General features: G+C 34.8%; 1 protein-coding gene across 6 annotated transcripts in view; it reads right to left on the reverse strand.

Moving 5' to 3' along the window:
* Positions 1–25,138, reverse strand: part of Atg17 (autophagy-related 17) — a 42,473-nt gene that overhangs the window by 5,795 nt on the left and 11,540 nt on the right. For 2 of the 6 annotated variants that reach the window (XM_085656185.1, XM_035878056.2), the window contains exons 2-8: positions 21,590–21,798; positions 4,239–4,527; positions 3,200–4,142; positions 2,916–3,133; positions 2,712–2,829; positions 426–1,163; positions 36–335 (exon numbers count right to left, since the gene is read on the reverse strand). In XM_085656185.1, the coding sequence (XP_085512311.1) occupies positions 36–335; positions 426–1,163; positions 2,712–2,829; positions 2,916–3,133; positions 3,200–4,142; positions 4,239–4,527; positions 21,590–21,731 (2,748 nt within the window). In that variant the 5' untranslated portion in view covers positions 21,732–21,798. Of the gene's footprint in view, positions 1–35; positions 336–425; positions 1,164–2,198; positions 2,830–2,915; positions 3,134–3,199; positions 4,143–4,238; positions 4,528–4,921; positions 5,074–21,589; positions 21,799–25,138 lie in introns of those variants that run through there. The other 4 variants (XM_035878052.2, XM_035878053.2, XM_085656184.1 and 1 more) reach the window with 3 other exon arrangements.

Here is a 25,138-nt window from a genome sequence, read left to right on the forward strand (position 1 = left end):
AAGAGTATGATATTTATATTAAATGATATTTGTACCTTTTCATTGAGCGCCTGCCTAGACAAATTTTCAGATTTGGTTAATCGTCTAATTGTACTTTTATACCATCCACATTCTTCCGTAAGTGCAGCTTCCCTTCTCCTATATAACTCCATTTCTCGCTCTCTCTCTTGTACAACTTGCCTGGCCAATCGAAGTTCGTGATCCAATTTAGCCACGCAATCGGCTCGTTCTTTTTCAATCGCGGTACGGATTGCAGCTGATTTTTCAAGTTTCATATCTTCCTTCGCTTGCGCTAATATAGCCTCGTGATTAACAAGTTCAATAACGTCAGGCCGCTGTAAAATGATAAGGATAAAACGTGTCAAATATATGTATCTGATGAACAAACATATTGAGCAAGAACATATTGACATGAATTCAATTACCTCTATCTTTTCCAAACTCGAATCGCTAGGACTCCTTTCCATTATACTAACCGCCGTTAATTTGAGATTTCTAATAGCCTCTAATTCGGTCTTATACTCCAATTGCAATTTGTCCGTAGCTTCCTTCACCATCTTTTGTTGTTCCGTTCGAGCAGCTGCCAAATTCTCTTCGAGTTCTTTTATGCGTTTCTGACATTGGGTTAAGGAATTGGTCAAAGAAGCGATTTCCACAAACTTCTCATCATTTACCTTCTCCACAGCTGTTTCCTTGTCAATACGAGCCTGTTCCAAGGTCTCATCCATTTGCCGATGGAGACGTGATTGCAAATTCCTCATGTCCGTTTGTTCGGCATCCAATTTCTGACGCATTGTGCTAAGCAGATGTTCGTGCTCGGCTAATTCGGTTTCTTTTTCTAACAGAGTCCTCTTCACGATACGTATCTCTTCATCTCGGCTCTGCATTAGCTTCTTAATGTCACCCATTTCAAGCTCGTGATCGACGGTTAATTCTTGCTCTCGTTCTCGCAAACGACGATCGCACTCGTTCGAGTACAATGTTAACGCCTGACGAATACGCTTGGTCAACTCTGCAAGACCGCTGTTACCAAAATCCGATCGATCTCGTAAAACAACCAACTCTTTCCGGACGGAGGTCAAGGCTTCGGTCACGATCACTTTCATACTCCTTAGAATCGAACGCAATCTTTCCACTTCTTCGCGAGTATTGCCAAGGCTCTCCTGAAATAATGGACGTCATGGAAAATTCGATCAATATTTTTGTAATCATCCATTTTGCTTTCTTACATAATGAATCATAATAAAAATATATATACATATATGTATATATATTTAAAGAAACATAACAGTTCTATTAATTCATATTAATCAAGGATAGGATTTGTATTCGAGGAAAAAAGTCTAATGTTTTGATGTGTTAACAGGCAAAATCCATTTGATATCACTGACAGAGTTATTATTAGAACGAATTTCGTTCGTATGAGAAGCTATCGTGTTTTTGACACTATATATGTATATATACACGCAAACACACGTATATCCATTATACATGGACATACATATATCTATATCTATATATATATATATATGTATATGTATATGTATATGTATATGTGTATGTATATGTATATATATGTATATATCCAATGATCCATTGATTCATAATGTGAATCAGTGTTCCATTGTGTGTCACAAGTGTTCCATTGTATGAATCCAAGTATATGTCCAAATATCCAAGTGTTTTTTTACAAGGTAAGGAGTTAGGACACGAGAGTGCGACGGCAGCTATCCTGAAAAATTTAAAAGATGCACGCACACGCGCACAGATCCGCACATTACTGTTTCTAAAAGATATAGACGCAATACAAGCGCACACATCGTTTGAAAATTCAAGCAAACATCAAGAATTAGCAGGCGCAAAAGGATTAAACAAACAGTCATGAAATGAACGTGCAAGCAAGAGATACGTACCCAACTTTTCAGATCTATTTGCATAAAAGTAAATAGGTAATCAGCTTCGGATCGAAATTATTAAAACGATCTAAAATCATGAATGTATCTAAGACATCGAAGAAAAAGGAGAGAACACAGAGAAAAGTTCGCTTTAAACAGAAAATATAAAGATAGGCTGTTCGCAAAATGATCACATCGGGGAACCCAGATGAGTGCGAGAGCATGATTGATTATTAGGAAGGTAATGGAACGTTTACGGCTACGACTACAAGGTCTTTTTGCGAGCTGTAAGTCGTCCAGTACCTGAAGAAAGGAAACGATAGCCTGATGCCCGTCGGCAGGAGGTTCGCTGAGGCTGCTCGGCAAAGAATCATCCATGTAAAACTCGGTACCCATGAAGTCAGTAGCGCCAACCCCGATGGAAGGGCTGCTACCACCGCTACCGGACAGCTGGTAATATTGTAACTGTTGTTGCTGGCCGTCGCACGTCACGGAGTGAGGTAAGGTAGGAGGATTCGGACATAAGGAATTTGAATCCTCGATCTTGTCGGAGGATACGGATGGAGTTATTTGCCGATGCTTTGGAAAACCATATGTAGCACTTTGCAACTGACTGGAAGATTCACCGTTCTCCGCGCACTCGGTGAGAGGACTTAGCTGAGAGGGTCGTTCGCTGATGGTAAGACTAGGAAAATGGAAGGAACTGGGTTCGTTCGATGTGGAAAATCGGCTTGTTAGGTCTGCGACCTTCGTGTTTAATGGCGAGACGTTAGTCGAGCTGGAGGAAGCGGGGGACACGCTTCGCGAGGCACCAACCTCCAATTGTTTCTGACGTTTCTGTTGGGTGCCATCAAAGGAACTGGGTTTCGAATCGGTCGTCCCTTGTCCTATTTTCTCGAACTCTTCCGTATCCGTTTCCGACTCAAATCCACCCCTGAAATACCACACAAGTATATTCATAACCTCCCCCGTATAAGTACGAAGTATAATAGTAGCGGTAAATGTGTTGTATATTTCTACCTGTCACCCAGCGCCGGTACTCTAACGCGATCCTGTTCTTTCGAAGGACCATCTACCCGTGTCGACATACTTTCTTTCTCTTTGTTCCCTTCCGTGCTTGCTTCGGTGAGACTTTTTGACAAAAAGAATTGCGTTATACTGTTCAAATCCGGCGTAGAGATGCTCAGCGCTAAACCAGGCAATTGTGATCTTAAGGACTCCATATCGCTCGCAGTTAACTGTAATGGTAAAGATGTTGTTAGTATTGCCGCATGAATATCACAAAGAAGTTTTACGAATCTTACTTTTGGTAATCCATTGTCGAAAACCGAGGGTGCCTCGGTGGCATAGGGCGGTGGCGTGTCCTCCAAACCAGGGAAGAGGGTATTCAGGAAATGACCATCGAATTTACTTTGGAACTCGCGCCTACGTGCCAGTTCCTCCGTATGTACGGTCAACAACTGACAAGCAAGATTGCTGGCCCACACAAGAAATGCTTGCGAAAAGGTTCGCCTTCTGACAACCTCAGCTACAGCACGCAAATACATTTGAGGTGCCAAGTGAATCTGCTGCAGTACCTCGAGATGACGTCTTAAACGTTTCAGGCTCTCGTGATACATCACGAGTTTACCGTCAACCTCCATCATCTTGTTCTCCACGTACATTATCCATTTCAACCGATGATAGATATTAACCGATAATTCCTCTTTTGCTTTGGTACACCTGCGCCGAATGTCACGCAGCTGATTGTGATTCTGAAGCATAACAACTAATTGCCTCCTATGCGAGGTGCAGAGATCAGGTAATACGCTAGCATCTCCAAGATTGTTTGCACGATTTTGATTCTGAAGAAATCCCTGAGCGAGCTCGCCCTGCTCGTGAACGAGCTTCTTCGTTTGTGCCATTAGTTGTTCGAGAGCAAAAAGCCTTTCCCCAAGGCCCTTTATTTCTTTCATGTCTTGCTTGTTTGCATTGTCAATCGCGGCATTTACTTCAGCCTTCAATGTTTCCATCACTCTTTCGTCAAACTGTTCCAAGCCTCGGCTGCACTGCTCGGCCACCTGTTCCAAACTACTTTGATTGTCCTTCGCGGAGATCCATCGAAGAAGACTTAAAACTTCCTCGCTGTTCTCTGACTGTTGCTCCGAGTTCTCTCCTTGATCGTCTGGACTAAGAAGACCTTCCGCTTGGGCCCTCAATGCCGGTAAAATTGGAATCTTTGCTAGAGTTTCCAAATCCTGCTGGAAGCTACACGAACGTCCAAAGTTTTAATTTTCAAAACAATACATTACCGTTATGTATTAGCGCTTATATATTAGCACTTTACTTTTCAAGATAACTCACTTGTTCAAAAGTTGCATTTGTTGTTGCCTCTCGGCAAGGTAAACGGTAAAGCTTTGCTGCAACAGTTCGGCCCTCGATTGAAACATCTGCGTAATGTCTTCAAGATTGGCAACCACCGCGGCCCAACCCTGTTGCTGGAGATGTTGATCGTGAACCAGTCTTTCACAAATTCTCGTTTGTTCGCGTGCCAGCCCGCAGCATTGTTGAGCAAGCTGGGCGCGTGCAACGAGAGTCTGATAAGTAGCTGGCATCTCAAGAGAAGTATCGATTTGAGTCTGAAGATCCACATCTGCGGCAAAAAAAGAAAAGAAAAAAGATTATATCATTATTACATATTATGTTATATTTAAAATAAACATAAGAGACGAAGGGATAATATTCACAGTGTTCCATGTATGTTAATGGTAAAAATACATACATTTCTAATCGATTTCTTTTGGATTATTCCTTTTTTTCTATTTTTCTTTTTTTTTTTTTCTACATCTATAATTATAAAATTAACAAACTCCTTTAGGAGAGGAAGAAAAAAACAAAAAAGAAAGAAAAAAAATTCGTCACTAGCTAAGAGAAAACGGAGACTATATATAATTGGTTGAGACTGTGAGTGGAGTGGACGTAATCTTGGCACGCGAGGAAAATTCAAGGTCACCGGCATGCCTCAAGCCGTTTCAGTGTTTCCTTACGTCACAGACGATCGTGGATCCCAAGATCAAGAAAGGAATTATGTTATCGAGTCTCTCGACGAGCTTCATCTTCTCCGCATCGCGATAATTATCCCGGAATTGCAATGAACGAAAGACGTGACAGGCGTAACGAAGAGACGGGAACAGCAGACGACGAGGGGTTGTTATAAAAGGAAGCGGAATAAAACCGATCTAGCCAGTCAGGTGCAACCAACTATATCTTTTACCAACAGCTCGTTTATATACAATCGTTTCGATTATACACATGCGATTATGATGCATATTCGAAACGCATAATATCTATGCAATAGTTCACAATCTCGTGACCACGACCGACTGACCCTATAAATTTGCAAATTAGAAAAAATTAAAAAAAAGAGAGAGAGAGAGAGAGAGAGAGAGAATTTACGAAGTATTTCTACGTTGTTGAATTATTTCCGTCGGCCGAAATCTGTGTCTTCATTTCCTCAAGCGATTGCATCGTTATCGACGTTTGATAACAGAGGTTATACTCGACCATTAAACTTCTCTGCTGAGGAAAGATATAAAATTACAAATAAAAATAAAAAAGAAAAATGATTTTAGAACATTCGAACGACATCGTGTACTACTAATCATGTACTCAATGAACAAGTAGAAACGTAATATAATAAAATTATATAAGGAGCGAATTCGCCACGCGTCGATACGGGCCAAGAATTTCAAAACACGGCACTGAATTCCCAGAATATCTTAACTTAGCCTAATGTGCTCTCTTTTTCTAATTATATACGATCTTCATGCTACAAGTTACATGTACATGTACATATATCAAATAGCCCAATATCGTGAATGATTTAGTAACATCTACGAGACTTTTCATTCTTTAATATAAAAGACAAATAATAGTTCGCATTTTATTTACTTTGGCCTCAAGATAATGTTACATCGCGGATAGATTTATCTTTGCTATTGCATCATCATTATATGGCCTTATCGCAAAATCGTAGCTCATAAACGGAAATTGCTTAGAAATATTATGTTAAAAATTTTTTATAAATCGTATTTATATATTAATTATCATCACAATGAATCGAACGAGTAAAACTATATCAAGGGAGTTATATTCTCCTATGCGTTTGCAAGGGTTTATTATACCATGACATCCTCATCATCGCAATTTTTATTCGACTTTAGTGATCAAGATAATGGCTTTTTATTGTTTCTGATTTTTAAAAAAAAATATACTTTTCTTTTCTTCTGTAAAAATCGCGCCTAAAAAAAAGAAAGAAGTAATTTTCCAAAGTGTCATTATTTTGAAAATCAATCGGAGACAATAATTTTATGTAGGAAGAAAAAATTTTTATCTTTCGAATCGAGTCCTTGATCATCAAAATCCGACAAAAATTTACGAGGATTTATGACGTAAACCCTCCATGTTTCTTAATTGTTTTTCCTTTAATTTATTAAGACACAGTGGCTCTGCTTCGCGTTCATGTCAAAGCTTCAATCAAAGCTTCTTCTTTCACTATGCGTCTACGTGAACGAGGATATTGTTTTATATATTTGTAAATGATCAACTCCTCGAAAGAAAGAAAGAAGAGAGAAAAGTCGACATGATCCGTAGCTCTCTGATGTAACATAAGAAAAATATACACCACAAAGACAAGAGAATCCTCTTCCTACGCGTTTGCAAGGGAATTTAATAACTCGTGAATTCTCATAGTTACATTTTCTGTTCTATTTTATTGATCAAGAGCTGACTCGAGAGAAAAAGATTTTTTACACGCAGTTATCTTTCCAGATTTTTGCAAAATCTTCTATTCTTCGCAAAAATCACGTTCAAAAAAAAAAAAAAGTAATTATCAAGAATAATTTCCGCATAAGTAAATACCTATTTTAAAAATCTCAAAAAAAAAAAAAAAAAAAAAAAAAAAAAAAAATAATGATCTCGTGAAAAAAGATTTTTATCTTTCGAATGAACTCTTGTGATCATTAAAATCGGACAAAAATTGCGATCATAAGAATTCATGGCGTAAACTCTTGCAACATGCTCCATGAATTTCACGCAGATATGCTTGTATCGTTACGCTATGCCATATGGAGAAAATGATTCATGTGAATTGCGTCTAATTTTAATTGCGTTTAATTTTAATCGCGTTATCTTGAAGAAATAAAAAAGTCTATACATTTTTAAACAATTATTTCTATAATGAATAAATTTAATTAAACAAATATAATATCACTGATTATAATTCATCGATAATAACTATCAATCATAATGTTTATTATCGCGCGTCTATCTATCAGTGATTTTATTTATTACTTTCTCTTTCCAAGCTAACGGATATATAGTCCTCTCGCACGTTACATCTTTCAGGCCCATTTTCCTTTTTGGATCCTCGAAAAAAATCCAAGGTCTTATATTGTACCCTGGACCAGACATACCCAGGTAAAAAGTTACCTTACCATTAGTTACACAGACTTTCACCGGACCGTAGCAATAACTTTCCCTTCAAGGGTTTGTCCTTTTCATATCTTTTCTCTTTCAGCACAAACTCCGCACTTTTCGTACAATGAAGAGTCTCCAATGGCTCACGACAGTATTCAAACGCTCGCTATTAAAACTATAAATAATAAAAATACTCATGTCAGACATAACTTCAAATAGTAATATATTGTGAATACACATTTTCCTAAAGATTAATTCGACAATATGTCTATAAATATTAACTCACCCTCGAATATCTTTGTCTTCGATTTTTTGGAACTCATTGTAACTATATAAACTAATTATTTTTCATTATATTATTCCATTTATTTGAAATACATAATCTCGATAATTGTGTAGTTGCGACATTACTTTTTCAATTTAAGTCTAACACGCATACTTTTATTATTTAAAGTTTCCATAGCGAACGTTCGAATACTTTCATGAGCCACTGTATCTACATAGAATCATAATTACAATACATAATAAACACAATAGAAGAAATGATTACCATTTGTCACATTACTATACATATGTAATATATTATCTCTCAATCGATACGCAAGTATTATCGATAACATATAACGTAATGCACGGTGCCGTGAATTTACTGGTACATTTTTGTTTTATCATTGAACCAACCGATTGCCGGGAGAATTCCCTCACTATATATAATAACACATGTTATTATATATCATGACGTCACATTATACCCCAGTGCCACCCTACACTATGTGACTTGCGTCACGTGATATGAATTATGCCTTACTATACGTCATCGGGTCTCTAACTTTACCTAACCCTATCAACTATTATTATTGCCTTCCTCTCTGAACTATCATCTGAGTTTTGCCTTTTTTTCAATCCTTCGATATTTTTATCGCGCTGTAAAAAGACAACGCTCTCGAGATATTTTCACGATTCGTACGTCAATTGCAATGATTTAGCAATTATTGCTAATATATAATAAAAATGATTTGCAATACATTTAGTAAGGAAACGTGAATATTAGTTATTTCTATTGGTTCCTTCTAAATAATATTATTATATTAATTTATTATTATAATGAATTTGTTTTAAACAGATGCCAAAAAAAAAAAAGAAACTAATGCATATAACGTCAATCGAGTATGAGAAAAGTGTCGACATTTATTTACAAATCGCACGTTTCATTTCTCTTACGGAGTGCGTATTGACTTGATAAGTAACTAAGTATTTACTAACTGTTCCGTAAAAATTGACGATCATACATTGTCTGTTGTCTCAGCTCATGTCAGTTCTTCAATTCACGCGGGCTGACGACATGAATACCTAACAATCGTATGATGAATCGAAAGAAGGGACAATTAATTATTTCCGCACCTATAGCCACACATCGATTGAATGATTTTAAATTCGTAAATTTTTGTCAAAAATTGTACGTCGAAAAGGAGAAAAAACAAATTTCTACAATGGGCTGTCTCAAACAAACCAAAATAAAAAAAATTACTAAAAGTTCGTACGAGGTCGAAGCGAACTTCACAGCTGATCGAATTACGTCGTCCATATCGAACCCTTGCAAGAAACTCGTGTTACAATGTGACGTATTACTACACGCACATACTTACGTGTTTATTTAGTAAAATAGAGATATTCTACATACCGATAGAGACCCGATGATGCACGAATGAAAAATTGCGAGAGTGAAAAGCGCGATCTCTAATCTTTAATCGAAAAGTCGGTCAAATCTCTTCTCGTGATGACTCGACTTTGTTCGAAAACGAGAAAACAAAAAAAAACGACATAAATGAAAGAAATTATTATTAATCATTCGTTCTGTCTGCATTACTTCCATAACCGTTTGCCATTTCACGGATGTACTCTTTCTAAACTTGCTTTTTACATATGCAGCACGTATTTTTCACTTGCATTCGAAATACGATGCTTTTAAATGTTCATCTAGAGACTAGTCTGACATGAGACGACATTAATAAGTGTGTAAGTAAGTATCATCGTTGACTATTTTTGATAACATTGTCAGACGAATAGTGATGCGACGAGTTTTGCGAGTTTCCCGGTTGAAAGGCGAATGCTTAATCGAAAGCCATACTGAAATGTCACGCTTTTGAATTTCGATACGATACATGAATTGAATGCACCTAGTACTACTATTCATTCGTCTTTTATGTCGTTTATATACAATCGAGAGAAATGGTTTATTCTTCAACGTTAAAGCGATACTTTTTTCCTCTACCCTTTTGTTCTCAAGTTAATAAATCATGCACGAATTTTGATACATCTATACATATGTATATATATATATATATATATACACAAACATATATATATGTACGTAGGAATCGTACTCGGCTTGGCACATTTTCTGTATTAATCTTCTTGTCTGGAAAAATACAACATATCTTTCCGATGTGGTCGGGACAATAAGCCTATTGTCAATCGGTCGAAACAAGGAGGGGGGAGAGTAAGAAGGGGGGGAGAGAGAGAGCGAGTTAAAAATAAAACAAAAAGGGAAGAGAATGAAACTTTCGCGAGACTCGCAAATAATATATTTTTCTTTTCTTTTCTTTTCTTTTCTTTTTCCAAAGATAGAACATACATCTCGTAAAACGGCGAACGAGAAAAACATATTTTAGAAAAACATATTTTTCATTTCAATAATCTTTGAGAGGCACAATCAGTGAAAGAGAGTGCGATTAACTCTCCAGAATATCGAAAAGTTTGTAAAAACAGCATAATCGAGTATCTCTTTCGCATCTTTCACCCTAGTTTCTCAAGAAAGAAAAAAAGCGAAAGAAAGAGATAGAGAGACGTCGATGGTTAAAAACAAAAAAAAACAGAGGTTTGATATCAAGCTTTAAATAAATGTCGAAAATATCAAATTGACATCATCAATTACGAGTATAGAGTTCAAAGTATATTTTTTCTCTTAATCATTCGTGCACTCGTAGATCTTAATATAATAGTTAAAGAGAAATGTATTCAGCATTCGAATTGAGTAATATCATTATGCAATTTCTTAAAATCTACATAAATTTTATCTATATACTATATACTATTACTAAAATATTACCATGTTTCTAGATAGACATAAAATTTGTTCGTAAAATTTTATTATTATTATTATTATTATACAGAACTTATTATTATTTAAATTCACATTATTGAGTTAGCACTTATAATTGGAAAAGAAAAAGAACAAAAATTTGATATTGTCTTCTTATCCTTTCTAATAATTATCTATTGTAAATTTATAATTAACAAACCATGAGATTTCAAATTGAACAGAAAGTAACATTTATCGATCGAAGATGATTTCGATTTTATTAACTGTGTATCGTAAATATATGTTTAAGTGTAGAGTTATGATTCATCCGTCATGAAAGAAAAGGCCTCTTACTCTCGGCGAATCGATAATATCGAAAAAAGCGATTCGAACGCAGTGTAAGCGTTCTAACGGTTGCACGCCTTTCCATCGATCGTTACTTTTTATCGAGTACATCTATGTGAAAGTTCGTCTTTAAAGTGGATCAGGGGGGTTCTCTGGAGGGTCGTGGTAAATTCAACCTATGCTATTACCACTATTATTTCTACTACCACTACATACTAACCTCATATAATAATTTTGAAAGAATTAAAGCACGAACAAACATCATCATTGATGCCAGATATTAAACTACACTATGATTTCTCGGTAAGAATGATGACGTATCAGGATCTGGCCGAGATATCTTGTAATTAAAAAGAAAAGGAAAAAAAGAAAAAAAGAAAAAAAAAAAAAAAAAAAAAAAAAAGAAAAAAAAGGTCAATAAAACTCCGAGATATTATCTCAACAATAATTCGCCAAGTGAAATCGTTCGTACGAAACATATTTTCTCATTTCCTTTCTTTTCTTTTTTGCAATAACTCCTTTTTACAATCTACTTATCCGTCTATTTTTCCTCATCTGTACTTCTATTTTCATTTTATTTCATTTCTCTTCTTCGAATCAATCCAACCTTGAATCTCCTCTCCCCAAGCACATAACCATTTCCACGGCAAATCGATTGGTCTGATTAAACCGGAAATAGACGGGACGAATTAACGATCGAACCTACAGTGTTGAATTTAATTTTGCTTTATGGGATTTTATTTACGACAATAATGCGCAATCTTAATGAGTATGACGAATAAACGAAAGGTATATAAAACTTTCTTCATTGTAATTTCGTTAGTAAGTTTATATCATTTCGGTAAGTCGTTCTACAAGAGCTAACTAGTAATTTTATCATCTTATCGTCCAACCGGTTCTTTCCCTACTTATTTAACGTGATCTTTTAGATCTTGTTATATCACTCATAATTTGCTTCCATTAACAATAAAAAAAATGATCGAAAGATCGAATGAGTATGCATTTATCGTTTTTCTCTACGTCACGGGGAAACAACAGAACTCGAATAAAAAGTATTATTTTCTTTCTAGTAACTTTCGCATGTTCTTTTTTCTCGCTCCCCTTCCCTTTCCGATCTTCGTTTATTTTTTCTTCTTTCTTTCGTTTTTTTTTTTTTTTTTTTTTTTTTTTTTCAAGGAACCTTACAAAATCGTTAATTCTAGCTTTGTGGAACGTCGCACGGACGTGCGTTCATGCTAGTTTTAAAGCTCCGTTCTCACTAAATCAACAAAGAAACCTTTTGTTGATAATCAACATATCTTGAAAAGGTCGCCGCTTTTTTTGCCGCAATGTTTTTCCAGGTTTCTTCGTATTTCTACTTTCAGTGACAACAAATGTTACCGCTAGTTGTCTGTTCGCAAGGGTAAAGATCAAAGAAAAATATGAAATACACGAAGACATATGACAACAAGTAACAAACATTCCGTATACTTTGTCATCAAATTCACAATTCATTGTCGACGTCAATGTGATCTATACCATATATTATGTAAAATGTTCGAAATAGTAACATGAAACAATGATTTAATTATTAAGTTAATTAAAGAGTATAAATGATATGAATGTTCCCTATGAAATTTCGAAGTCGTTTTAACTATCGCTGGTTTATTATATGTCAAATTTTCTTATAATAACAGCGACGTCCTTAACTAGATATTCTAGGTATTATTTGACAAGAGTAAAAAATTTGGAAAGTGTCGTTCATTTTTTTAATAAATCATCGTGCTTCAATACATACATATATACATAAATTGCATAATCCTGCATTTTTTTTGTTAGCAACAAATGTAATCTAAAAATCCGATAAAGAGACCCCCAAATATTCCTCGAGATTATGTTGCCTCGATATTTAGAACAAAATGTTTCAATAAATTTGATGTCCATTGAAAATGTTAGGGAACTTGAGTAATAAGAGGCAAAAAAAACAGTTCCTCGTTGAGGACACTGCTTAACGATACAACATCCGAGGGACGATATGAATTTAATTCAAAGCGGATGAGTCGGCTACCGCAATCAGCTGCCACTTGTCAACGTGAACTCGTATACGCGCGCGCGCACTCACTCGAGCGCTCAAACTCAATCCTAGCTTTGTGTACCTATGACTATGAATATACGATTTTATACGATCTTTTCTTCTTTTTTCGTTTCAAAGCAGCTGCACGTGTACACCTACATCAGTACATATGTATGTATATGTGTGTATATGTATATATATATATATATATATACACACATATATGCATTTACGATTAATGCCAGGATGGAAAAAAGATTACCCACTTCGTACGCTTCCCAGTATACTGTTCCTACTACTACTTGCAGCGTGATTCCACAGTTTATAAGCGTTTTCTATTCAACATACCGATGAACCGTTGTGCTGAACATTTTTTTGTCTTTCTAAATTTCTCTTAATGATAATTGATTGATGATTAGCCCTTATTCATTGTAATTATAACAATTGTTCACAATTTATTTAAATGATTTTTAGTTAATCTTTCAATGTTAGTTAATCTCTCTCTTCGTTTTCCCCTCTCTCTCTCTCTTCTTTGTATGTTTTTATGTTTATTGATCTTATTAATCACAATAAAAATTATTATAATTCTATTTCTCTCGTAAGAAATGCAATATACACTCTTTTCTATTATCATCAACGATATGAATTAATTTTGGTAATTATTTTGCAATATTTCCACTTATCTACGGGAAGTCGATTGTTTATTCTGTTTTATCTCAACCACTAATGTCTCCAATTAATCTTCCCTTATCATTTTGACAACGCTTACTTCGCAAAAAAAAACAAACCACACGCGTTTCCTAGCCAACAATCATCAACGATTCGAGGGAATTAAAAAACTTCCGGGAAGGTAATTAACATAAACGTAACATCGAGTCTGCTTATCTCGATCGTTTGTAAACTAAAAAAGATAGAGAGAAAGAGAGAGAGAGAGAGAGAGAGAGAAGAAAGGCAAAGAGAAAAAAGAGATACAGAGTTAAAGAATAAACGCACAAAGCTGATATTATTCTCCAATATGCAACTTTGTTTACTCTGAAAAAAAAAAAAGAGAGAAGATAAAGTGTGTGCACATATGATTTACCATGTATTATTCGACCAGCATGCAATTGTGCAAACGAGGCCAAACCACAGCGGTTCCTCTCTTTGTTCCTTCTCCATAACCATGAACTGTGATTCTATGCATTTTGAAGGAGCGCATCACAAACTAATACTAGTCTCTTTCATTCTCACAAAGTTTAAACATCCAACAACAGCTTCCATCTGGTCTTCTTCCGATTCTCTCTCGCTCTCTCTCTATCTTTTTTCTCCCTTTTGTCCAATGTTTAATTCTTAACAGCATATAAACGTCAAATTTACGCTCTCTTTCGTTTTTTCCTTATCTCGTCTTCCGTGACTATCGGCCTTTCGAAACAGAACACGCGAGTGCCTAAGGCACAATTATTGAGCACTGTCGCCGCCAATTTGCTCGATGAAAGATCAAAAGCAAGACACGATCGAATTCAGCGACAACCAAATTCAATGACTCGAAAATTGTCGCACAGAGAACATCGAACATTTGAACAGTTGAATGTATCAAAGTTCATTATTATGTTCGCTGATCTGCAAAAGAGTTATTTGTCGTAAGAACGCGTACATTTTGATTCAATTTATTTCATTGATTACCAGGAGTAAAAATAAATACGTACGAGCTTGAATCCGAAGGTTGCCGACGACTTCATGGCGGCGGTCTTAAACTGCATTCGAAACAAAGAGAGAGAGAGAGAGAGAGAGAGAGAGAGAGAGAGAGAGACAAAGAAATTGGAAAATAGAAAAATGAAAAGCAAAGGAGGAAAAAGCTCCTCATCAGTTTCCTCTTTCTTTTCCATTTCCACACATTCTCCATTTCTTATCGTGCAAGTGACTAGATAGAGTTCAGATCAATAACTAAAAGTAAACGATTAAAGATGACGTTTGAAGAAAAGTTCTTCCTATAGTTCTGTACGTAAACCCTCGGGAAATCAATTCCATGATTTGTGCCAAGTCTATTTTAAGACTAACATTACGTATTTTACGATCACAATGAAAAACGAAAAACGATATATCTCTTCTTGAAAGTAACAACAACAAAAGCATAAGAAAATACGTTTCAAAGAATAATCTTGTTTCTAACGAACCATACAATTTATTTCGCTTCTTTTCATTCCTTTTTCTCGTATTTTCACATCGATCCGTCTAATTCTGATCTTGTCATTTAAAATATAATTATTTCATAATTATATTTGACTAACAGACAGTGAATACCTTCTCCTTTCTCTCCCTCTCTATTTTTATCATACACGTTGTCTTATCTTTTTTCATTTTCTCTCTTTTTAGATAAACCCTTCGTGTATTAAATCTAGTCGTAGCTCTGCGCAAATGAAATTCACGATACTCGTATATAAAACAAGTTCCTTTCTTGTCTTCCGCTTTGCCGTGGAGCCATATAAAAGTAAGATCGAAGTCAACATTTGTGATTAATGCCGTCGATAGAGCTGTATATTCTCTTGCTCTGGTGGCAGTCGATTGCGCCAGATCGTCAGCTTTAAATTAAAGCTAGCGAGCGCGGTGTACCGTTACTAGTATGAAGCGTTTTTCCTTCCTCCTTTTCTCTCTTTCTCTTTTTTTCTCTTTCGATAGCAAATCAAGAGAAGTCCAATAGTTCCTTCATGAAACTGTCTTCGTTCGACGATTATAGACGTACCTAGAGACTATGATCGATACTTCTTTTGGTATATCAACGATTTCATAATTCTCGTCAAAGAATATGAACAGTCGATGAACAATAAGATTACATGTCAAAGAAAAAAATTATCTATAATATTTCTTTATTGTAAAAATGATTGAAGAAATGAAGAGAAAGAAAAATGACGATAAACTATATTTTCTTTAAATTAATTGCTTTTATTGTAAAATTAATATTTCGTGTAGTTTCTCCTGCATTTCGTTCGATTTTAAATTAATATAAAAAGATCGTACGAGAATTTGCTTCTTTTCGATGGTTTCATTGACAAAAATTAAATTTATAAGATATGATTATTGAAAAGAAATACGTAAATATTATATGTCGGAACGATATCTATGCTTTAAATCGTTACGTGTTAAGGTGTATAGAATGGTTACAACGATACAAATATAACAAATGAGAGTTAAAAATCTCTAGTATACACGAGACAAGTTAGACTTCTGAAAACTACAATTTATTCCCGGACAAACTAATATATATGTATAGCTATATACCCGCCATTATAAGCACTATTTCCAGAATTTACATACGCAAAATCATATGCGCGCGAAGATCGAGGTCAAAGAACCTGCCTTCGTGAGGAGATAAACTTTAACCAAGACACATCGACCGTATCTTCGAGAAGAAAGGAAAGAAAGAAAAGCTTAAAACATGAGAAGGGGGAATGCATAAAGCGAGGAAAAAAAAATATACAAAGAAGTTGCGAGGAAGAACAGTCGCCGGATCTTGGATTCGCGAGATGAGCAGAAATGGAAATCCAATTTTTTTCGTGAGATGTTTAAATTCGTGGAATATCTCATACCTACAAGAGAGAGAGAGAGAGAGAGAGAGAGAGAGAAAACGGAGCGAAAGTAAAATTAGTCATATAAAGAACGGAGCAATCAAATTCGATCGACGATAGGAAGGATATCGTTAAAGGTTGATAATAAATCTTTCGAAGAAAAATCGAGCTGAATATGATAGAAATTGAAAAAGGAAAAGGACGCAAAATGATTAATCGAAAAAAATATACCGACAATACAATAAAGAAAGGGATAATTCGTGTCAATTGAATAGTTCGTATAAAAATCATAATATTCAATCGATCTTATCGGTCGACATTTTTAATGGATAGAAAAAAAAGAGACAAAGATAAAAAAAAAAGGCATTAGCAAATATAAATCGAACATTGATAAACGAACGAAATTCGCTCAACATTAATACATTTATAAAGAGAATAATGGGGCTGTCCAGAAATTTGTCAATCGTTCGTCAAACGTATTTAAATCCTTGTCCTAAAAACATAAATCAATGTCTATTAAAAATATGAACTTTCTATGCGAATCAAATGTCGATGAATTATGAATCAGATATAATTGTCATGAAAAAAGGGAATCATCGTCGGCAGATAATAAATTGCATCATTTTATTAACGTCAAATTTCAGTGCATGGAAACGATATGATCGTAGTTATATATATGTATATATATATATATATGTGTGTGTGTGTGTGTGTACAGTACATGTATACGTGCATCGAACGGTGTCCTAGAGATTATACTTTCACAAGCACATCGGCGCCTTGCGCGATCGATTGACGAGCGAGCTCGTGAGGTTTACCGACAGCTGACGGTGAAAACGTCACTACTCCGAATGTATCTTAGTTTCTTGATATAACACGACACGACACAACACGACACGACACGACACGACACAACACGACAATACGACATAACGTAACAATGCGATCGCTACCTTCCTTATCCTATTTTGTATTTAGAGCGCGATGACTCCTGGTTAAGCTTTTATTAAATTTCAATCGAAGCTGTCAATTAAGAAGCTTTTTAGATAAAAAAAAAAAAAAGAAAAAAGAAAAGAAAAAAAGAATCCTGCAAATTTTATTTGTACTTCGTAACAAACGAGATGTCACAACGTAAATACGACAAAGAAATTACGTTTAAGAATTGTTTTTCGATGCGTCACCGGAGTCTACTTCATTTTTATTCCAAACGAAGTGATCAAATAATTTGGGGAAAATGTATTCGAACAATAACGAAAGGACTGCAACAATGACGAGACAACATATCAAGAATTACAAATTGCAACGGGAACGATTACGAATTCCACCCATTGAGCAAGAATAAATTCTAAATTGCTAATCAGGGTGAGCGGTGGTTTACCACATCCACGTATGATGTTACCAAGGTTAGAAAGAAAGTTTCTATTAGATCTACATTCCTTGTTTCATAATTATGAGAAGAGAGAGAGAGAGAGAGAGAGAGAGAAAACGTGAAGAAGGCAGATGGTTATCCCTAGGATAAAAGAATCAGGTCGCTACGGTCGATCAGTAGACGCAGATTAAACTTTTTTTTTGCGTCTATGGTATTTCTAATGTTAGATCAATGTAGATTTGTGCCTTTCACGTGTTTTTCATCGCATCGTTCTTGAAACTTTTCCCGGATGCAAGATGCAAAATAAAATAAAATCGAATACCACCAACGTCAACATTAACATCTTTCTACTTATTCACGGAACGAATTCACGTTATATTAGCTTTAAGCGTGAGAAAATGAAGACTGAATGAGGACTTTCTGACTTGAGAAACACGGGAGTTTGAAAGATTTGATTTCTCGTGAAGATTAATCGTATTCTTCGTTTTCGAGTTTCATCTTACTCCTACTCGCGAAATGACGAAAGAAACTGATTTGTTCGTTATTCCATAAAATGACTTTAATTAAGAGACATTCCATTTCCGTTTTCCTTTTACGAGTATCCAAGGATCATCGAAATTGATTCGCCAAATATTCCAAATCTGAAAGTTTATACCTCCTATATCACAAATCGTCTAAAAGTAAAATCTTTCCAATTCCAATTAATTTAAGATAGTGCGTGAATGAATATTCAAGAGATCCCAACGTTTATACAACTGTGAATATTAAGAAAAAAAAAGAAAGAAAAAACAAAAAAATGAAAGTAGAAAGAAATTATTTCCTATTACAAGAGCCATGTAATTTGAAATTTATTTCACGGACAAAATAAAAAATATTCACATGATCAATAATTTCGCAAAAAAAGCGCAAAACGCGGTCATCTGCTAGATACATTTAACAGCTGATACTTTAACACGACTACAAGAAAGAGAGAGAGAAAATATGAAGCTAACATTTCTGTAAGTGTGTTGTTGCATTACTTGTAGAAAATACGTGAAGTCCATGAGCGTAGGACTTTGCGGTCGCGTTACCGGAGTAATGGAAATGTAAATTACCGCAGGAAATATGATAGGAGTAAAAAAAAAAAAAAAATGAAAAAAAAAAGAAGAAAAAAAGAAACTCGAGAAAATAAATAAAGAACCTCGTACTTTATCGTGAATGTAATTATCGGCCGAATGCTCGTTAACTTTTTCGTTACTGTTGGCCAGCTATACTCGTTTGCTACAAAACGCTGTTCACATACTACGGATAACTATAAACGCGCTCGCCATGAAATACTGTACATATTATTGCCGACGATTAAAATCGCTCGATACATAACACTAAATATGTATGGATTTGTCGATATATCGATATTTTGTCCATAACATATTATTGATTGTTCTGTCTTTCCTTTTTATTTTTTATTATCGCGATTTTAATTTTTATCAAGGACGTAAGAAGCAAACGACGAAACGCCAGAGATTGATTGATAGGTTTAATAATGCATTTAACAAATATTATCTTTTTCTCGTTTTAATAGAATCTATCGATTGAATTCGATCGTCGATCCGCAATGTCACTCATTTCAATTTACACCTATATATTAATAATCGACGTGGAAATAATTAAATGGTTTAATTAAACAATACACTTTCGTGTTTGCTCGAGAAAGAAGAAATTCGTTTTAAAATTCATAACACGTTCTTTTATGATCGTAAATATAAATAAAACAAAAATTTAATATATTAATTCTGATCTGTAATGATTTCCCGAATGATGTATCGCGTACGATAATTATGTCAGTAAAAATTGTGCTACTCGACGGTATAGGAATGCTATGTTGAATTCGATAAAAATATTATAAATGATAAAGATCAAGCGTCAAGTTATCGAGAGTTCGATAAATACGACCTTTTCTACAGTTTCTCGTTCTTCTTTCTCCGGTCGATAGAAATTCTCTATTCGTCGTCGTTTCCGATCATACACGGACGAAGGAAAATACAACGGTACCACTTCGTGATACGCGTTGGATTTGCGGTCGAACCGCGACTGCTCCAGAAAAGCGAATTACCGCAAGGAATACGCGAACAGTATTATAAAATCATGCCGCACTTCGAGCGCTTGTAATAGCTATAATCCAACTTGCAAAATGTAATAGAGCACTAGAGCACTTTTACGTAAATCATTTCGATACTTATACGTAATATTATTGCATATCTATATGCATAGCATACGTACGTACTTTGAAAGTTGATGTGATTCGAATGTTCACGTTTCAAATTACGATTGATCGATTGATTTTTCAGCGAAGTAGTCAAATCCACACGTAATTCAATGTATTTCGAATTTCTTCCTTAGATATATATATATATATATATATATATATATATATACCTACATACGTAACATGGTACGTATTATGTATAATAAAATAAAAATTGGGGTTAAAACTATGTTAACCAGTTTTCACATCTAATCACATCATGGGGTACGTAAAAATAAACGATGAAACACATTTCCCGGGGGGAAAATGGTCAGCTTTGTTAAAAAGAAAAGCTAACTGTGTCGAGCTCAACCCCCTTTGACGTTTTAAAGTGTAGTCAGCGTTACGAGAAAAGAAAAAAAAAAGAAAAGGATAGGGATGAAGAGGATGGAAAGGGTAAAGAAGGATGGAAATATATAGAGACAGAAAGAAGATACGAATATTGTCCTGTCATTTTTCATTGTATTTCTTTACGACAGCATGTATCCTTTAGCTCACGGTTACACACAAAAGCCGAGAGATCTCTACGATCCTTTTCTCTTCCTTCATCACTTTTCTCTATGGTTCTTTTTCTTTCGCTACAAATGTCTCACGAATATTACTGGCTACGCCTTTGCCTGCTGATATCATCTCGCTCTTTTTTCTTCAACCATGGAGCGCTTCGCGAGTCACCGATAAAGATCATTATTAGAATTCTCTTCCGGCACAATTCTACGATAACGAAGGCAACCATCAGTGTCAACGAGAGATCTCACTCACTCATTCACTCATTAACTCTGTCTCTCTCTCTCTCTCTCTCTCTCTCTCTTGTGAAATAATTATTTTTAATAAGTTCTCACTATGTGTAATTATCGACCCCCAACTTTTAGCAAAGTCGAGTAAATTACATACCTTCGTGGGAATTATTTGACCTAATGCGAGTATCTTTGAGACATGATTTTAGAGATGATGGAATAATCATTGAATCACAAGATAATTTCACGATTAACTCTAGCAGCGCATACCTCGAAATAATTTCTAGTTGTGCATTTGGGATGTGCTACATCCCAGGCACTTTAAACGGCTGTCATTTATACAAAATGAATAATTTTTATCCAAAAAAAAGATACTGTATATTTCTTGAAGCCTCAGAAATAATAATCAGTAGATTCGAAAACGCATTTCCAATTCTGTCATAAAAAAAAAAAAAAAAGATCATGGATCATGCAATGCGCACATTGATTTAATTGACCTCAAAGTTGATCTGGAGTACACTATACCTAACGGGCACAGCTAGGATTAAACAAAGTAGTAAAATATTGTTGAGATAGTGTTATCCAATATTTTACGTTTAAACAGGGTAGTAAAAATTCTTTCAAGGAGTGTTAATCAAAATACTTGGACAGTGGTACTATAAATTCTTTTATAGATGATAGATATGGGTCAGGGTTTAAAGATAACCCAAGGAAATATATAATACCGATGAAATCTCCTTTCGGCGATCGACAAGTTTTTCAGTTATACTTCGAGAATCTTGCTTGGCAGACTAATAAAGTTTACAAGCGATGAAGTTTGTCACTCACCGGAACCGTAGTCTATGCTCGGCGTGGGCGGAAGATTGCTCTCAATAGCGGCCTTGCTGAATAAATAGATCGGATTCGTATCGGTTCCAGCCGAGTAGGAACACACACGGGCGTTCGGTTCCAAGCTTTCGCCTCCGCTCATGAGGAGCACCTGGTGAACCGCCACAACCCCACATTCTCTCTCGATTGCCTCCTTCAATTGAGCGACACTGAAAAGTATAACAATAATATAATTATTCATTGATTCTTTATATAATTACTTTATGAAAGATTATAATATTACGAAAATCGGTATTTCATTTAATTGTCGTTATTATATCATATCGTTACTTCATTAATTATCATACTACACAGATACGAGTATGAATAATTCATTAATTGTTAATGTTTAGAGTTTATCATGTAACTTTCTTCGAGTTTATCATGTAAATTTATGATTGACATTGTCTGGATACTACAACGTGAAATGATTTAAACTTTAATCCTTTGCGATATACGATTACATGATATGGAATACTTTAATCGTATTATTAATTTACGAAATGTAGGAACGATATTAAAAATTTGAAGGAATCTTTAATTATCATTCGGTTTCTAGGAACCATTAAATTATCGGATTATGAAGTTTCAAATTTTAATTATTAATAATTTGAATTAAACTTTGAGGATAAAGGATGTATTAGAGAAATTAATGGTTAGTAAAATTTATCTAATTAAATTTCCAATTTTCATATCGATGAATATCACGTTCTATCCTATCCACATAATTTTCCTCGTAAATTTTCTTTTCTATCCTTCTTGCGGATCGATATTTGAACATTTTTTTGTTATTCTATTTTTCGTGACATTATAAAAAGTCATTTAATAAACGTTCGTGAATCATCGTAGGTACACACTACATATAAAAATTGAAATCTCTTCAAGGCTTCGAATACAAAGAATACTATAATAACGTTTCATTGATCGTGTCGCTTATACAGAAGAGGGAGGGGAACAGAGAGAATACGGAACGTGCTGCAACCTTAAAAGTATGAAGATATATCATTTATGCAGTTTTCCACGTCCGTCGGATAAAATTTAAATATCGCTAGAATACTTCAACAAAAGTAAATATATTTCATTAATTAAATAGTATAAAATTAAATGGGCTCGTATACGTAAAAAACGTTATATATATACTATATTTTACATTGCATTATTAAATAGTAAACAATAAAAATATAATAAAGTCATGCTCTCGTATCGTTCTAATTTCACGCAGCGAATAAATTTTGTCTTTCAAGCTGGAAGATAAATTCTTCTGAAGACAAACTCTTATCTACGACGTAACCAAAAGTTTGTAACAGAGAATGAAATATAACGGTAAAGATGAATAATACGATGGTTGATTTAATATTTATATGTACCGAACAAAAATTCATATGCATGTGCATTAAAAATAACGGAATGTGAAAGAAAACCTATTCCCAAAATTATCCTTAAATGCAAAACTTCAGATTAAATGCGAAATTATCCTGGAATATCAGAAAACCACGCCCTTAGTTTTACGATGCAGTCCTTTGTCACAGAAAATCATTATTTAGAGATATCGGATCGAGAGAAAGCTAAGGACAACAAGTGAATTCTTTCCTCGTTCGATTTTTATATTAGACGGACAATATTCCTTCGGAAAACTTTTATTGGAAGTTGTTAACGTCTAAAATTTCACGAAAGCGAACGGTAAGGTACGTCAGTAACACCGCTAAAAATATCGATTTTCTTCGGAAAATAGGTCAAGTCGAAGAAAACGAAGCGGTCGAACAAGGCGTAATTAGGAACGTAAGTAGAAACATAATTTGTCCGCGTAATCGTACGTTGTAAGCGATTACACAATACCGACAAGACGTTAAAGCATGCAACTGTATATATATATATTATATATATATATATAATATCAAGCTCGTTGCAAAGACACGTTGGAATTACATATTACGAAAATGAAAATCAGATGTATATATAAAATCCGATGAATTAACAATAATTTTAACAACAAACTACAGGCTCGAGCTCTATTTCTCTATTTACGAGATGTTGCTTAGTTCGTTTGTTGGAGGCATATAAACTTTATTCGAGCTCGTGTAAAAGCACAAGTTACAAGCAGAAATTAACCCTAATTGGCTAATAAGCGTGACACATGTCGACCCTTCCTGAATCAGTATATACGCATCTCTCAAAACTCATGTTTTACTATGAACGAGGTGTTCGAGCGATATTTTCAATATTACATCATAATAATTAACGGATCACCACATGATCGTGGGTAGAATGTAAATAACCTATAACAATTAAAGCGAGAAAAAGATAGAGAAAGATCGATAACGAAAAAAAGAAAGATAGAAAGAAGGAGAGAGAAAAAAAGAAAGACAAGAAAGGCAATACTTGAAAAGCAGCTGTTCCACGTGAATAATTCATAGACTATGCAGCACCACGGTATCATTCCTCTTTTAATTAATACGTAATGCACCTCGTATCATTTTTGCACAAAGACTGCTCCTTATCCACTATTTAACCTTGCCAAGGGTAGAAAAACGACTACTGGTATCGTTTCAATTTCTTTTATGCTCGACTTGGGGCTATCTATCTACAGGACACGCCACGCTAATCGTTGCTATTTCATTTGGGGAAATAACAAGCAAACAAGCAACTTACAAAGTCACGAGGACTATTTTGATTTGAGCTTGATAAGAACGAATAGGCGTAATATTAAAAAAAAAAAAAATAAATAAATAAATAAAGAGGATGAAAAAAAAAAAGAAAAGAAAGAGAAATAAGAGGGACGGACAAATAAGGGCATGCTATAAATACTTTTGATCCACATTTTGCGAAGCCAACGCGAATTTCTCGCTAAAAATATTCAACTTTAACGGTTTTAACGATCGCTACCGAGTAAGGAAGCTGGACGGGTCCGTGTTCACCTTCGCTCATTTACATACATAATCGTTCTTTTAACGATGAAAAAGTGCCAAGTTCGTCGATGAAAAAAGAATCCATCTCGTAGCTAGAAACGTATGTTCCTATTGAAATATGTGTTACACAGTGTAGATGCATACATACACGTATTTATATCTACGTGAGATACGAAATGCACTCCAACGGAAACTAGCGCACGTATTCAAACAAAAGTTACCAATCTGCAGAGAAAAATGATACGTATGTATATAACTCTCCTCCTCATATGTTTCTATTAGAAAAATATTCATACGATGGTTTACGGGTTTCTCTATGGTTGATTACTGCTACGGCTTCTAACAGCATACCGAACCGTTTCAATCCAATCTCACGATTTTACTTTTAATTACGAACCGTTAACAAATTAAGACATGTAAGTTGATTACAAAAGAAACATTCTAATCTCCACTAGCATAAATCTAACTGTCTAGATAGTAACTGCCATGGAGCGCATAAATTTGCAATTTTATATCGTATGACTCGAATCAATAATGTGAACTCGAATGAGTACAAACTTTACGCATACGTATATATATTAAAAAAAAAAAAAAAAAGAGAGAA

The sequence above is a fragment of the Vespa mandarinia genome, chromosome 3 (genome assembly GCF_050613455.1).
Source record: "Vespa mandarinia isolate Hongniang chromosome 3, ASM5061345v1, whole genome shotgun sequence".
NCBI lineage: Eukaryota > Metazoa > Arthropoda > Insecta > Hymenoptera > Vespidae > Vespa > Vespa mandarinia.